Source organism: Alosa pseudoharengus, unplaced genomic scaffold (assembly GCF_046254945.1).
Source record: "Alosa pseudoharengus isolate Yale_2024_CS ecotype anadromous, Long Island Sound unplaced genomic scaffold, YU_APseudo_1.1 YU_APseudo_1.1_scf_11, whole genome shotgun sequence".
Taxonomy (NCBI): Eukaryota; Metazoa; Chordata; class Actinopteri; order Clupeiformes; family Clupeidae; genus Alosa; species Alosa pseudoharengus.
In genome coordinates, this window is record NW_027468576.1 from 24,153,628 (window position 1) to 24,170,680 (window position 17,053).

At 43.1% G+C, this 17,053-nt stretch overlaps 2 protein-coding genes across 2 annotated transcripts; both read right to left on the reverse strand.

Annotated features, from left to right (window-relative positions):
• Positions 1-614: 614 nt before the first annotated feature.
• Positions 615-2,942, reverse strand: foxd2 (forkhead box D2). The gene has a single exon (XM_076277538.1). The coding sequence runs from the start codon at positions 2,521-2,523 to the stop codon at positions 1,411-1,413; it is 1,113 nt and encodes a 370-aa protein (XP_076133653.1). The 5' UTR covers positions 2,524-2,942; the 3' UTR covers positions 615-1,410.
• A 4,275-nt stretch (positions 2,943-7,217) lies between these two features.
• Positions 7,218-8,480, reverse strand: foxe3 (forkhead box E3). Its single transcript, XM_076277548.1, has one exon. The coding sequence runs from the start codon at positions 8,478-8,480 to the stop codon at positions 7,218-7,220; it is 1,263 nt and encodes a 420-aa protein (XP_076133663.1).
• Positions 8,481-17,053: the final 8,573 nt, after the last annotated feature.

Here is a 17,053-nt window from a genome sequence, read left to right on the forward strand (position 1 = left end):
CAGGCTTTCAGGCCATGATGTCCCCATTCATTTATCGCTTTGTTACTCGCCAAATACTACTCCATTATCGTTGCCCCTAGAGCCACACAAGAGAAATAGGCCTAGTTTAGATTTTGCTTATGGCGTGATGCATCACTAGCAGCCTACATGAAAAACAACATTGTTTTCTCAGTTACACGAGGCACACGATACTGCTGATTGATTGTATGCCTATATATCAGGCACCTAAAATTGTACAAAACACTATAGCAGGTTAGTGGCTGAATTTAGAGGAAATAAAGGTTATGTGTTAAGTTGCTATAAACTGTACACCTGTTGAATGCGAATATATAGGCCTACTAAGATATATGTTCCTACAGTCAAGGGAAATGGGCCTACTGGCCTATAGTGCATGGTAAAGGTCACATCATACACCCAGTGTCTACAATAACAAAAAATGCCAACAGCAGCTTTCTAATGTAAGTTTTCTATGTTTAGAAAGCATGTTCCAGGTAGGCCTACTAGAACTAGGCCTACGGTGAAGATATAGCTCTAAATCAACTGAGTTTGTTTCTGATGACAGGGTCACGAAGAATGACTTCAGCAAGTAAACAAAAAGTTTAGAAAAACATATGTAAAATTTCACAAACATTTATTTTTTGTCGTTACAACAAAAATGACCCATGGACATTAAGTGTTTCGTCTTTCTTTACACATAACAACTGTTCACAGATTACTTTCAATGAAATAGCCTAGGGGACGTATGTACAACAGTCAAACAGGAGAGGTAATGCGATTTACACCAAACCACATAATTGCCTATTGACAAAATAAAATAATATAATTATAAATTCACCTAAACACCACTATGTGAAGAACAAAGGGGCGAGTGGGAAATGTTAGCATGTGATCTATTTACAGCCCCTGTCGTCTCCAGCAATGTGCTTCAAAAACAATTAAAACCTGAGTATTCAGTCTCGGTATTAACAGTGCTTTTCACAAACTCACATAATATATAAAACAAGGACATAGCAATAAAAAATCTCAAATTATGTCAGCAAGAAAATGTATCGCATCTGAGCAGAAGGTGTTGGCTATTTTCTCTCTAGTCAAACAGCTGGTCTTCCGTTTAAAGTTGAGGCATCAGGCCACAGGCCGACGAAGGTGAGACTGTATGCTCCACATTTACTTTTTTGATTTTTCATATATTCGTCTAAATAAGACTCTCCTTCAATTTTTATGCTATTTACATATTTACAATTCATAAATATAAGTAGCCTACCGTGGTCGTTTGCTTTCTCTTATATTATTTTAGGAGAGCGGAGAATAAAAGCCTTAGTTACGCAAAGAATATTTATCCTACCTTAACAAATGACGACAATACCAGAATGGAATAAAAGGAACTCTGTGCTTTAGGGGCCTGACCCCAGTTTAGTAATGACAATTGTTCATAGCTGTAGTTTTGCTTGCGAAAGTCTGTGCGGTCGGCTGCAGCACACTATCCTGTGCGAGATTCAAGTGGTTGGAAGCCGATGCGAGCGAAGGGGTCAGCATAGCCAGGATCTGCGTCTGGCTGCCCTGCTGCGCGTTGTATGGCGAGGCCGGCGAGTTGGTTGCACCAATGATATTGTCTATAGAGAAGGACGGGCGACTGGGAGTGCTGGTGTCTGTCTTGAGTGGAGGAAGCCCGGGCAGTGTCGGGCTTAGCTGGGGGTAAAATGGCTTTCTCAGTTCGGCCCCCAAAAGCGATGGAAGGGAGTGTGGCGTGGAAAATATGGAGGCAGGGGAAGGGAGAGCACAAGGTGCATTTTGAAAAGGGAAAGTGCCTCCGGGGTGGTGTGGATGATAGGGATGGTGAGCGTGGAAATTCTGCAGCTGAAGACCATAATTATAGCCATATGGGCCATAGCCGAACCCGGGCAAGAACCCCCCTGCGTCCCTGAGAATCTCATTGGTTTGGTGGCGCTTGAAGCGCTTTCTCCTGCGCAAAAAACTCCCATTGTCGAACATGTCGGCTGAATCCGGGTCGAGGGTCCAGTAATTGCCCTTGCCAGGATTGCCGGGCTCTCGGGGAATTTTCACAAAGCAGTCATTTAAGGAGAGATTGTGACGAATAGAGTTTTGCCAAGCGGGGAATTTTTCCCGGTAGTACGGAAACCTGTTGCTGATAAACTCACAGATCTCACTGAGAGTTAAACGTTTCTTGGGACTCTGTAGAATAGCCATTGTGATTAAGGCAATATACGAGTATGGAGGCTTTACAAGTGTATTCTTACTAGCTTTTTCTGTTGCCATGTCTCCTGGGCCGCCATCCCCTCCGACTCCTACTCGGTCCGGTGGGCAGTCCAAGTTGTTGTGACCAGGGGAGGAAGCGCCTTCGCCTGCATTCTGAGACAGAGTATCGTCCGAGTCATTGTCCAAGTGGAAATTGTGGTGGTGCAGATATTTTCCATCTTTCACAACAGCTATGTCTCCTCCAACAACATCTATATCCACATCGTCTGACAATGCTGAGCTGTCGGACATATCCGTACCCAGGGTCATGTTCGACGCGTCTTCTGGCGCTCCTTTCCACCGTTTCGCGTCGTAGATCCCTCAGTCTCTCTCGCCAGCCAGTCAGTGAGTTGAGCACTCCTAAAGAATTCCCGCTCCTCCAAAAATCAAACACGCTTTGAATTCGTTCTTCAGTTGCATGGGAAACCTATTGTTGAGCAAACCGAAAGAAAGCGCTACATTACCTATTTGTATCACTGATTAAAACTCGTCACTGGAGGTGCAAATGAGTCAATAAGGCATGCAGTCTAAATATAACTCATGGAGATCATATTCCTCGCAGATCACACAAACAGCCTCTTCGTCAACCCGCAAAAAATAAAAGATTTCGGCGTGTAGTTACTTTCGACTAACCACCCAAGTTTATTTGAGTTTATGAAAGTATTTTGACGTACGGACACTTCGTTTGCTCTCAGTGCGAGCTACAGACTCTACCCCCTTGCGGCTCTCAAAAAGTATTTATTTGACTGTGTGGATCACATGACCACTATGTCACACTACCAGGAACTAGATGAATTGGCCGAGGACAGGTCGAGCGAAGCGGGGATCTTGAAGGCGATGTCCACAGTGCTTATACCTGAACTTGAGCCATGGTGGCATATTTATCCTCACCTCAGGTAATCTCAGGTATATATGAATTAATCAGCATTTCGATTAACTATCCAATTTGGGCTGTAACCCGATTTCGAAATGTATGGCCTGCAGCTGTATTTCTGAGCAATATAATAAATGTTCGATTTCGATGCAGGCTGATATTTATGTCAAGAGAGAAAATATTGACATTTTAAAAAATACATGTGCATGACACATGACATTTACTGTGCAATTTAGTATACATTCTTTTTACATTATTCCATGTCCTTATCAAAATATAAATTCGATAATTAAGGTAGGCTAGGCTAATTCATGCGTTTCGGTTATTACAATCATTTAAAAAGAGAACAATTATTCCAAAAGTAATAATATTAATAATATTAATATTAAACTACTCTGTTGCAACAGTTAGATGTTGACAAATATTAACTCACAACATTTCAATAACTTAAGCATGAAAGGCCTATTTCTGAATAACTATTGCAATTAACCTTGGTTGGGTCTACAATAAATGTGTTTTGATGATAAAGGCAACAATAATAAGTTATAGCTTAAGTAAATTGCAATTTACCAGGTGATTTAGAAAATTGCAAAGATGTATTTTGCTATGTGGAAAATGTTGGCTGGCAGTTGAAAAATAGATGGTAACTTTAAACACTCGTGTTGGGTCGTTTTCCTTTAAGAATCATATCTAACTTTTTGTTAGTTACTTTTTTGTCTGAAGTTGTTTATCAGACCTTTTATCATTGTCCTTCTGTTCCATATCGCTTTGGTATTATAAATAGGTAGCAATTGTAGGCTATTTATTCATCTAACTGAATGGGCTTCAAGTCCTCATGTAGTGTCTTCTTGCTTGCTTTTGGAAATAGCGATTTCTGCCATTTAGGGCATTTTTAAAGCTATTTTTAATTTTCTAATGAAATTACAGTGACCAAAGAATTGTACTCGTTCTTCATGTGACTTTTTACCTTGGACATAATCTTATGTAAAACACTGCAGGCCACTCGCGCGCCCGTTCTCATATGCGCACACATGTACCATGCAGACAAAATAATGATCTAGAGCATTCAAATAATATTCCATGTCTCTTTGGATATCTTAACAAATCGGTATTTGGAGATGTTAACGCATCCTACCCCGTGCACCCCAGGCCATTAATCCCACATCACTTCTCACGGGTTTTATGTTTTGCTTGTCAAGAAATCAAAATACCATCCATCCACGTTTTCCACATAACTCACATGCACTCCAACACACGGGAGAGACGGACACACACATGCAAGCACCCCACAGCAACCTGCTTCAATTCGTCACCGTCATACTAAGAGCAGATGACAAGGTATGTAGTGTGCAAGAATAATTCGACAGCAGAAGATTTCAACTGGCATTCCGTTTCATTAGTCAGCAGTGCTATAGGCACGTAAAGCCAGCACGCTTAACTTCCATCTGCACTTCATCTGTCTGACTGAAGGCTTCCAGTCGAGGGCATGGTCCATTACGTTTAATGGACTGTAAATTAATATCAGCAGTAATGCTCCATAATGACCTCCTGCAAACCTCGGTAAGAATGATACATTTTGCTGTTTGTTCCGAAGGAAAACTTAATGATCTTACTGATAACCAAATGGTCTTATAACGTTACTCACTGGTGCATATATTCTCCCAAAACACGTGCTGAAATGCACAGAAATTAAATGAAATGTCTATAACTGTTATTGGGTTCCATCCGTATATTTTCGTGGACATGTTCACTGAAATATCTTGGGGAAGAGATTGTTTAAATAATGTCTGAAAAGCAAATTATTATTAATCACGGCGGTAAATAACTCAGAGGAAGATCGGCCGTAGGATTTATACAAATGAAAATCGCAGTGTTTAGGCACAGTCGATTTAAATATTTGATACGGAAGCTTCGCTGTCATGACATCTCCCATGTCATGAAGGAGAATCGAGTCACCCGGACTCTGAGAATGCATAATTTGTTAGGCCCCATTAGGCCCAATTAGGTTGCTGAGTAGGCTATAGGCTACAGAAACAGTTAGACTCTGGAATTCCTATTTTTCATTCCTTGTTTGTTATGTTTTCCTTATTTTTTACAGGCAATCACATGCATATCCACATATTCGGAATAATTAGCCAATATACCCATGTAGTGATTTCCAGAACAACCTTAGCCTACATCTTGATGTGATCCTCAGTCTCAAGTTCATTCAGACGTGAGGTCTACTCATAAAACTCTGAACCTATTGTTCACGTTAGGACACTGACATCTAGTGGGTATTTGTGGGTGGTACTGTCCCCCTCACACAGAGTCAAGGTGTTTAATTTCTTAGTAGTAGCCTACTTCAGTACTTCTTATTCGATAACACACATACTTGTAATAGTTTTCCGAACCCATATGTTTTATTAAGTTATATTAATGTTGAAAGAACAAAGAATAAGAACAATGCATTACATATATAAATAGCCTACAGTTTCTGGAGCATGAGGGGACATTTCCTAGGTTACAGAAAGGTTTCTCTGACTTTCATAAAATGCTTTGTTTATTAGGCCTACACTCTAAAAAAATTAAAAATAAAGGTGCTTAAATGCTTATTTTTAACACTATATGCTTCCATAAAGAATGGTTCTTCAGAAAGACTTCCATACCTTCTCTTAAATGGTTCTGCAAAGAACTATCACCATGAGGGTTCATTGAAGCACTACAAAAGGTTCTTCTATGATATTGCTCTGATGAACCGATTCCATGCACGCTGTCACGTATAGCCTAGTCCTTTTTATTTCAAGACGCACGTAAATGACAATGGCTGTCGTTTAGTTTCCACATAAATGCCTAGATCTACTGTGTTGCAGCTGGAGGGTGTAGACTAGTTTGCAGACAGTAGCTATACAGATGTAAATCGCAAGATGTCGCTCCATCTTCGTTCGAAAAACCAACCAACCAACCTTTGCGGCTGAGCTCACCTGAGGAAAGGGCGCCGGTCAATACGTTTAGTCTACTTAAAAGAAGTCATACACTCATCTCATTTCATAGGCTACTTGAATTGGGCTAGGCCTGACGTTCGAGAATGTGGTCATTATTTGAACTTGACTGGAAGTATATTGCAAATTGATTTTATTTCTGAAAAAAAAAACTTTTTTACCTGCTATTGTGCTGGGACTGGATTTTATTCTGGGAATTACCTCATGGAGGCAAGAACCCCTAGACTGACTTGAAACTTTGCTCCTTCGTATTTCGTATCTCAATGGATGTCATAGGCCTATACAGACTGTTTTTGGAACACCATTTCCCAAGATTGTGGATAGGGTATATTGCGGATGTCAAAGTATTGCGCACTACTGTTTTGTTTTTGTTTGGCATTAGCCAAGCGATGATACATAATGAAATTATTCTATTGGCTTTAGGGAGGGCCTACAACGTAAAGTAAAGGCCTTGTAAAATATGTAAAATATTTGCCTTAAAATGTAGCTGTAAAACTGCATAAAATCTGATCATAAAACTTTTTAAACGTGTTTTGTATTAAAATACAATTGTATACACCTCCCTAAAATATAGTTCTGTACGGCTAGTTGGGCTCAATAATTAGGCCTACTTTAGTGAAAGGGTATTATTCTCCTGTTAGAATTGAAAACATAATGACGACACCATGGACTAAGCCGCGAATTATACTGCAAAAATGATTAGAAAAATACAGTCAGTGGAAGCTTTTGGATAGACCACAATTTATTAACTAATATTTCCATTTACACAACAAATATCATTTTAAAATATCTATAACAACTCACATTAAAACTATACATTTAGAAAACATATTTGTCCATCTACATAAATTGTTGTTCTCATTTAAATATGATGACAGCTATCACATACTTTTGAGACGTTCACAATTCCACATCAACACTCAGTACACAGCCTACATTTAAATTGATGTCAGTTTTACAATGCTGTCAAAAGACTATTCAAGTGTTAAACATTTTCATACACAAAGATAACGAAATCATTAACTAAAACAACACCAAAAGTCTGGAATGTTTGTGGTATCTGGAATGTACTGGCCGTTCATCAGTCTCTGGGTTTTGGCTTGTCTCTCTCACATGTACCGTTCAAGGCCTGAGGCAAAGTTGGTCTGTCTCATGTAAGAGTTGTTATAGGAGTTCATGGCGGGGCCGGATAGTCCAAGGAGCTGTTCTGTGTGTTCGGCACAAGATCCAGAGCGCACAGGAGGTAACGATATTCTGTTACCGGTACAGTACACCTGTGAGCTACCCGGTGAGAAACCGGATTGTGAAACCGCTGCTAAGTGAGGAGGAGACCCCGAGGTGGTGTAAGGATACCCTGACGTGAGATTTGAAGTTAGGGCGCCACTGTTTCTACTTTGCATGTTTGTGGGATTTAATGACTGCGTTTGAAAGCAGCTGGGGTCGGTGCCAGTTATTGAACAACTGGCCGACATGTTCCCTAGGTCGCCAGTGCCCAAACCAAGCGCTTGAGGATTGAGCTCTCCTCCAGGCCCGCTCTGCATGACCGTTTGCTGATTAATGATGTTGTCGATGCTGAACATCCTCGGCTGTCCTTGGGCGACCCCGGCCGAGGCCTGGTAATGATGTAGCATGGCTGGGTGAGGGGATCCCCCCAGCTGTGAACCGTAGCTGGATGCCATTCCAGGATACAGTGTGTTTGGGTATGTCGGTCTACCCATGGGTGCTGGCGTAAAGGCGCTGGAGCTCTGCATGTAGCCGGGATACGTACTTACGTCAGTGCGCTTGAACCGCTTTCTCCTCCGCAGAAAACTACCGTTGTCAAACATGTCTTCAGCGGCAGGATCCAGTGTCCAGTAATTGCCTTTACCGGGCCTCCCGGGTTCTCTTGGAATCTTTACAAAACAGTCATTCAATGTTAAGTTATGTCGTATTGAGTTCTGCCACTTCTTGGAGTTCTCGCGGTAAAAGGGAAAGCGTTCCATGATGAATTTATAGATACCACCCAAGGTGAGTTTTCTCTCAGGGGAATTGGCTATGGCCATAGCTATTAAGGCTATGTAACTATAAGGAGGCTTTCCTCGCTGTACCGGCCTTTTCCTACGTCGACTCCCACTTGGCGGCAGATGCTCCTCAGTTTGACCCAAAGATACCCCCTCCTCTCGGTCAGTGTTGGGACTGCTCCCCCGCGGTTCAGACTTGATGAGAACCCCATCTTTGGTTCGAGCTTGATGTAGCAGAGATGGAGGTATCGGCGAATCCAGGCTAACGTTGGGTGACACCACCACTGGACTGGCTGCCTCGGCTGGCGAGTGCTGCGACTCCGCCGTCATGTTGCACATGCCCGAGAAGTAAGAGAAGTTAGCTAGATTCATAAAAGTAACGAGGATTTGGAAGGGGTTGTAAAGCTGCTGTCCCAAAGCCACATGAAAAAAAAATAGACACCGTAGATGGCTGGTGATGGTTTGGTTTAACAAGCGCTTAGAGTCCACTGAACTTACTACTATTGTACTATTGTACTATTATTGTGATAATGTCTCTCCCCTCCCTCTGTCTATTGGTACTCCTCTAGCCAGGTGTGCGTGTGAGAGGCCGACAGTTTTATAAGCTAGTCTCTGAGTGACGACACTGGCTGCCCCATGATGACGAGAATGGGCTAGGTCTCTCCCCACTGACAAGCAGTGCATGGTCAGATGTTCCCAAATGCCAAAGTTTCAGTCCAGCAAGCTCATGTCTGTAATATCAGTAACAAGGCACTCTCATTTACACTCAACTGCTAAAAGAGAAGTGAAACCAAGACAGAATATGTTTTGAATAGGTTAATCATGGTCCATTTAGGTTAATTCCAGTTCAAGGCTGAATAAAAAATAAATAAATCCAGAATTTGTACTATTACAGACCATCAAACATGTATTTGGGCTGACACAGGCACCTGGAATATACATAATTGGAAAAGATTTTAAGATAAGGTCCAATGGCTGAACGAGCTCATCTAACAACTTCCAGGTGCTTAGGGCTAAGATTTCTTAAGAGAACTTCAGGGCTATGAACAAGAGAGGGCTTAGCAGCAGGTTAGGGATAATCTTGTGGGTCTGTGAAGGGAAAAGGTGACCGCATCCTATAGCACATCCCACCTCAGACACAGCTCCCATTTGTCTTTGAGACTAAACGTCTCTTTAACGGCAGACTATTCTAAGTGAATTCCCTGTATTACCATGTCCACAGTGCAAGACAGGTAAGCTCACCAAATACCATATTCCACCATAATAGTGCAAATTAGCCTGGCTAATTAATCAATGGAAATGACCACCAACCTACCCTTTGTGACATTCTCTCTCTCTCTCTCTCTTTCTCTCTTTCTCCCTCTCTCCCTCTCTCTCCCTTGCTCTCTCTCTCCCTCAGTTTGCTCAGACTTCAGTGTATACCCAGGCCAGAAATAACAGCAAGGGAGTCAGCTACGGGGTTCTCAAACCAACACTCAATCCAGCAATTGAAAAATAATAACAGACTTTTCAAAACAACCAATTGAGCTGTGAAAGCTTCAAGGGAAGAAAAGTAAATATCCCCTGATTTCATTTTTATTTTTGGAAAGGGAACAGAAAACCTCCACTCTGGGGTAGGTTGGTCCAAGACAGACACACAGCAGCCACGCAGAAAAGCATTGGTGTGACATGTCAAAGTTTCAGCATGTGATTTACTCTATTTGGGAAAGGTGTTAATACACCCAGATGATTTCAAGTGATTGTTAAGCTTTTGAGTTTTAGATAGGCTTCTTAATTCCAAATATCTTACTGGCAAATCCTAACATTTTAAGTTATCACTCTAAATAATCAAGAGATACAGATTTATGTTTGTGTGTTATATTTTGTGGTCAAAAAAATTGATAAACATTGTCAGACACCAATCGCTATTTACATATCCATATTTCAATGAATTTGTAATTGTATATGAGAGCATTTCATTGTATTGTATTGTAAAACATTAATACTGTCTACTGCTTGTTATTGAGCATGGATACATTTCAGACCAACGTGTGTGAGAGACAGTGAGTGTGGTGGCCTGAGAGGGGAGTCAGGGCTGTGAATGCTGGACGCGTTCAAAGCAAAGGTTAAGCAAACAGTGTCCATTCAGTGCCTCTGTCCCGCAGACTGATATGAAAGAAATGGTGCAATGAATCAAGCTAAAGTCATAAACCATAAACCGTAAACCGCCCCGCGTCCACCAATCAGCCTCTGTCCTGCCCCCGCTCTGCCACCCCAACACAAAGAGTGCAGCCGCCCCTATGCTTCAGCCCCACCTCATCAGCACCCCCCGAGCCCAGACTACACTAAGCCTAGCTAGCCGCTCACACACGCTGGCTAACAGCTTCAGACAGGCGTGGGATCGGGGGTGTATCCAAGCAGGATCTGCCCCCAGTGCTGCCAGGTCAGGCAGGACAAACAGGGGCTGCGGCCAGGAAACAGCCCCTCCGCCCCAGGGCCTGTGGCCTCATAGTAATCCCCCATGTCCCCACCACCACCAGCACCACCAGCCGCAGCACCATCAACCTCCCACCCACTTATACACATCCCTCCCTCTCTCCCACCTTCTCCTCACATGGTCCTCTTCCATAATAATGCTGTCTCAGTCAACAGTCACAGCAACACACTGCAAGGCTGCTTTGCATCAGGCCGAGGAAAATGTATTTTACTGAAATTATGTTCTCTTTTTTTCGACAGCACCACAGACATTGTCAAAGGAATGCTGATCAGATCAGATCAATCTCACACCAAATCTTTCCAGATGCAGTCAATGCAACAGGTCTCTGTGTCTCCATAAAACCTCCACTACAGCTCTGTGGTTTTCAAATGAGCTATCAGAGTTGTCAGAGTGTAGATTATTTTAGATTGTAACATGTTCCAGTTCTGTCTTGATTTAAATTCCACCCTGACTAAACAATTTTTCAGTCTGTTGGATTGCAAAAATATTACAAAATACATCTGCATTACCAATGAATTTTAAAGCAAACACATCTGCCAGTAGTGATGTCTAGAAGTGTTTTAACTTATTTCAACATTTTATTTGGACAACCGGATGAATGTTGTTTATACAGATTTTGGGAAAGAGTCTTAAATGCTTTGGACCACAACTACCACAGTACAATTGGTCTGTGACCTCTGTGATTTCATGAAACGTATCACAGAGGGCAGCATACATACATTTAATTTATTTATTATAATGTAAAGTAATTAATATATTCATTTTGGGATGTCTTTGTATATTTTCCCCAGACTCTTCACACAGAAGGTTTGTCCCCAGTGGATTCCTGTTTCATGTTTAGCTAACATGCCACAGCTGTCAGCTTCTGAGTCCAGTGGGAGCCGGCCGGTAGGGTAACCGTCCAATGAAAATCCATTCTCAGGTCTTCTCTCTCTATTCCCCTCCAAAACAGTTTCTTCTCCTTTCTCAGTGCAAAGAGAGAGAGAGAGAGAGAGAGAGAGAGAGAAAACAAAACAAGAGAAGGCAACTCATTAAAAGGGGAAGAGAGAGGTAGGTGTAGAAAAAAGAAAGAGAGAGAGAGGGAGAGAGAGAGAGAGTTGCTGACCAAACACTTGGAGCTCATTCATTCGCACTGCGGCTCCAGGGTGGGTTATGGAGAGGTTGGGGGGCTCTGTGTGTGTGTGTGTCTGTGTGTGTGTGTGTGTGTGTGAACATATTGGGGGGAGCATGAGAAAAACGAGAGTGCATGAAAGAGTGAGGGGACAGCAGGAGAGCGAGGCGAGCGAGAGAGAGCGCTAGCCCCTTTTCTTGCCCAAGCTCATCAAGTACGGGCCAGGGCTCCTGAAAACACAGGGATTAGCCCAGAGCAGGGGCTCTCAGGTCGGCTCTGCCTGCCGCTCTCCTGTACTGCACGCTACACTGCCCCGCTAAAGCACTCCTACATGGTTCTCACACACACACACACACACACACACAGACACACACAGACACATACACACGCGCACTCACTCACACACACATGCACATGCACACACACACACACACACACACACACACTCTTTCCCTCATATGCAGACACATACACACTCTTTCCCTCATACACTCATACACACACACACACACACACACACACACACACACACACACACACACACACACACACAATGAGAAACAAACATCTTTTCTTTCTCACTCACAGGGACACATACACACACATACATAAAATGGATTACACAAGCATTCATTCTCTCTTACATGGGCACACACATCTACATAACTTCTCTTCCTCGAGCAAAGCTCTGAACTTGTTAACTGCATGAGGATGCTTTTGCTTCTATATTGCCACAGTCGTGTTATGTCAGACTCTCCAAGGATCCAGGTAATTTGGTAATTTAGTCCAGTATTTCAGTCCCTTGTCACAAAACCTTCTCATTGGAACTTTGACTTGCCTAACTGGATAATGGTGTTTTGAGTTGAAATGTTCATGTCCTGATGTTGCACTGATATTATGTTGGTGTGAGTGTGTGTGTGTGTGTTATTGTATGGTATAAGGTAGGTAGGTATGTGTGTGTGTGTGTGTGTGTGTGTGTGTGTGTGTGTGTGTGTGTGACTCTCTGGACGTTTAATCTATTCCCCTGGATGGCGTCTGCTGTGTCAGCCCCAGAGCTCCTCCAGTGTCCTTGAGGAAACCCCTGGTGACAGGCGTGAGCACCTCGAGCCCTCCAGGCCTTAAGTCATGCATGACTGAGAGAAGAGCTTTCTCTTCCAGAGACAGTCCCTTGTGTTTCAGTCAATCAGACAACATCCTTTCACAAAACCACAGTTTAACATGAACAAACCCTGTGTGTGTGTGTGTGTGTGTGTGTGTGTGTGTGTGTGTGTGTGTGTGTGTGTGTGTGTGTGTGTGTGTGTGCGTGTGTGTGTGCGTGTGCGTGTGCGTGTGTGTGTGTGTGCGTGAGTGTGTGGTTGGTTTGAGTTTGTTTTCACAGAGAAACTGTGATAACATTTCCCATTCATTTCCCAAGTCAGAAAAAGAAATCTAATATTGGTTGGGAAAGAGTTGTGGTTGTTGAAGTCTGGGCCATAAATACAGTTTGGCCGACTCCGCGGCCTGATCTCAGCTGGAGGTATGCTGGGATAATTTGGTGGTCTTTGTCAGCATGCTGTGTAGCGGCAGACTGTTTAGCTCCGTCACTGCCCATTGACAACTCCACTCTATCTCCCATACTCCTCTGGGCTGTTCTCCTGCCAGATCCATTACGTAAGACGTTTTGTTTTTTTGGGACTCCAGGTGTTTGTCTTGTTGCTGCAACCGCACTTCCATTGTTCCCCATGCGTCGGAGAGACAGAGTGGTGGTTTTGGGGGTCGATCGTTCGCCAGCTGCTCTTCCTCCTCCTCTTCTTCCTCCTCCTCACCACCTCCTTTGCTTACTGAGCACCCATGGAGTCAGCAGTGCTGTGCTTCTTAGCACACTATTCTATGCAGCTATCAAATACCAGGACAGCATGAATGGATACGTTCTGCTGCATGTCTGAGGCATTGTGTAGGCCAGATTTATACACCATATTTAGGAGATATGTAAGGGATAACGGCCGCCGAGGTGGAATTAATGGACGAGGCGGAGGCAAAGACCTCCGAAAGAAGAGTTTTCTTCCCCAAGTCTCGTGTCAAAATAGGTAAATCTAATATTCTGTGCAACTTTTGCCTGCCTGTTCTAAGGAGACCTTAATGACTGGATGCAATGACAGACATGTCTGATCATAAACTGACTACTTGCCAGCACTCTCACTGGTTGAAGACAACCTTCCCATTCATCACTGTGAATATAGTGTGATTAAGATATCCATGGAGAACTGTTTCACTTCATAACATTGTGAAGTGTCCTTTTTATTCTTAACATCAAAGTGAAAGTGCTTACAGTATTGCATGATGAAGTATTGCATGATGTTAACAGTGGGTGTTCTCTAAAGAGTTTTCATCAGCATTCATATGCAATCATAACCTAAACTGAGATGAATAAATTCTGCGCTAGCCTGGGTTTCCTCATGCTGCCTTACGTGCGCCATTTTATTCGCGCTGCTAGGCAGCCTGGATTCCATGGACCCGATTTTCACCTCAATGAAGGAACCAATCACAGAACGGAGGGGGGACAGCAAGACGATGACGACACACCGAAGCGGTTATGAGCTACGTACAGATAACCTGACTCTCGCCAGATGAACTTCGTTCCGCCTAGCTCCACTCATCCATCTGGGATCGATCCATTGGAGTGGTGTTTCAGAAGGCTGGGCCTTATCAAAAATCCTTGCATATGATTGGATAAGCCACTTGTCCGTCATCTATTGACGTGCTACTTCAACCACTCACATCGAAGCCAACCCATGACGCTGAGAACAGTCTCACAGTCGCTTCTACGCTACGTCACATCTATGAAACTCCCGCCCTGCGTCCTGATTGTCTCTACCATAAAATCTGGTGCCGAAATCACTCTCAACGGAAGCGATCCCAGATGGATGTGAGTGGAGCTAGGCGAGAAATTCATCTGGCGAGAGTCAGGTTAACGTACAGACGCATTTGATAGACATTCGTAGCGCCCAATAAACGGCTCTGAGCATTCGTAAACGACGTCTCAAATACGAGAAAATGAATGTGTAGTTCCCAGACCCCATCTCAATGAGATGAGGTCTGGTGTTAGCCAGGCTATTCTGCAGGATCAAATATTAATAAAAGATCTAAAATATTGTGAAAACATTTATCGCATATCAATCAACAATATGTATTTATTTTTATAAAATGGATAAAAATGTTAATTCAAAACCTGACTGTTATTAACAGAGGTCATGGGCCTGCATTTCTTCTCATATTTCCAGCTTTCACAAGACTGCAGACGGAGAGAGGACACCTGGTATTCAGTAAATAACATGCTAATCCTCAGCATTAACCACGGTCCAGTGACAGAATCTTTATTCAATTTAGTGCTGTCCTATTCACCTCTGGTCCCAAAACAAATCGTCCAGATTTTCTTGGTAATGTTATCAACATATAACAGCAACCCGTGACAGTCTGTTCTCACTTATCGGCTACATGATCTCATAAAATGTAAAAACTAGTGCACAAGAAGAGGCTAGCTCCTTTCGGCCATCCCATCTGCCCAAGGTCACTAAGTGTGCAGTGTTCCTGATTCCTGTTTGTTTAGGACACTGTTGAAACGGCTGTGAGTAATGGAGGGAAATGGTCTTGTGTATAGAGGGGGATTCCTAGAGAGTTGTGTGGCCCAGACTACATAGTGACTAAGAACTTCTGGCCGGGATTTTGGAGTGAGTGGGTGGGTGGGTGGGTGGAGGAGAGGATGGAGCCATGGAGTGTGTGGGGGTGAGGGGGGAAGGGGGGTATGAGGTGTTGTTCGAGAGTCAAGCAAAACTGGACAAATTTCATATCACACATGAAACTCAGTGTGCTCTTGCTATGCTCTCGGGCATTTCAGCAGCCAATCATCCTGTCCGACACAGTGACGGAATGACGCAGACGAGGCCTATGGTGGACGTCAGAGTTTCAGCAAACGCACGGCGCGGAGCACGGAGAGAGCAGCGAGGGCCCTGGAGGACAAGGGGCCTCTTTCACTCTCTCTGCTCCCCATCTCTCTTTGGAGTGCTGTCTGTCAGCAGACACTTCTCCTTGTCTCTTCTCCCTCGCTGCTCCTCAGCCTCCCGCTCATTACTTTGGGCTCCTGTAGGTCTGTGATCTTCTTCTTCTTTTTATATCCAATTTTATCCTACTCTCCTCATTAATACATACTGTAATGTGACTCTAGTCACATTAAGTCATTAATGGGTCAAATACATATTACCAACAAGATACTCTCATTAAAAAAAGTTATATTCTAAATCCAGCAGGTTTAAGAAATTCCAATTCCATCTGAAAGTGTAAATTTAAATTTTACTTCAAACTGCATGATGCACTCCACACGCACTGACAGATACACCATGGAAATCAGAGCACTTCTATTTAATGAGCTAAGTGCTAATTTTACTCCATAGCTTCTTGCCAGTGTTTATGAGATTGTGGAGGCTGATATTCTGAGTCCCTGCCAGAGTGTGTTAATCAGGCTGCTGGGTTATCACTTGCGTGCTGCTTATTTGTCAGAGGGCGTCCCTGATCACCTCTGCCATTGCATGGCGTTGAAAGACACCCGGACAAGCAGCAGCTCCCATTTCTTTATCGCATGGAGAGGAGCCGCAATAAGACAGCCTTTTCACAGAGATACCAAGAGGCACGGAGCTGTGTGCTCCCAAATCCATACAGAACACATTCCTACACAAATGAATGTGACATCAGCATGTCATGCACATCCACACACAAACCTATGCACTGCACAGCGCAGACAGACACACACACACACACTCACACACACAGATATTGGCACACCCCTATGCTGTGGTAGAGAGCCAAGCTTGGCCATTCAGGCTTTATCTCTGTGAAGTTTCATTAAAGCAGAAAAGGTCAAAAGAAAATGTGTTTTCTAACCAGATGAGTGTTACACTCCACACCCCTCAGACAATAGCTCTGTCAGACTCAATTAAAACACATAAGAGCAACAGACTTCATAGAAAAATCAAAACTTAATAGATATATTAAAACTTATTTTGCATTATACCATGTCATGGAAACAACAGATGTCCATACAAACCTATGTATGAAGCCATATTTCCAGTTTAAGCTTTTTGTCAAAGCTGTATCATGTCCCTTAATGCTAAATATAATTTCCCCTCACACCAGACACTATATAAAAAACTTCACCTGTGTGTATTTCTATCTATAAGTACACTTTATGTCCCTGTCTATACGTGTTTATGTGTTAGGTTCCATTATGCACAGTAATTTAGTGTTGATGGCAACAGCTCAACAGTGATTCCTCTGGAAAGCCATGGGACCCACAGTAGCCCAGTGGCAGCTCTGAAACCACGTCTG

What these genes read in the sequence shown, in the direction of transcription:
- foxd2 (XM_076277538.1), bottom strand. Translation starts at nt 2,523, where the DNA reads ATGACCCTGGGTACGGATATGTCCGACAGCTCAGCATTGTCAGACGAT.
- foxe3 (XM_076277548.1), bottom strand. Translation starts at nt 8,480, where the DNA reads ATGAATCTAGCTAACTTCTCTTACTTCTCGGGCATGTGCAACATGACG.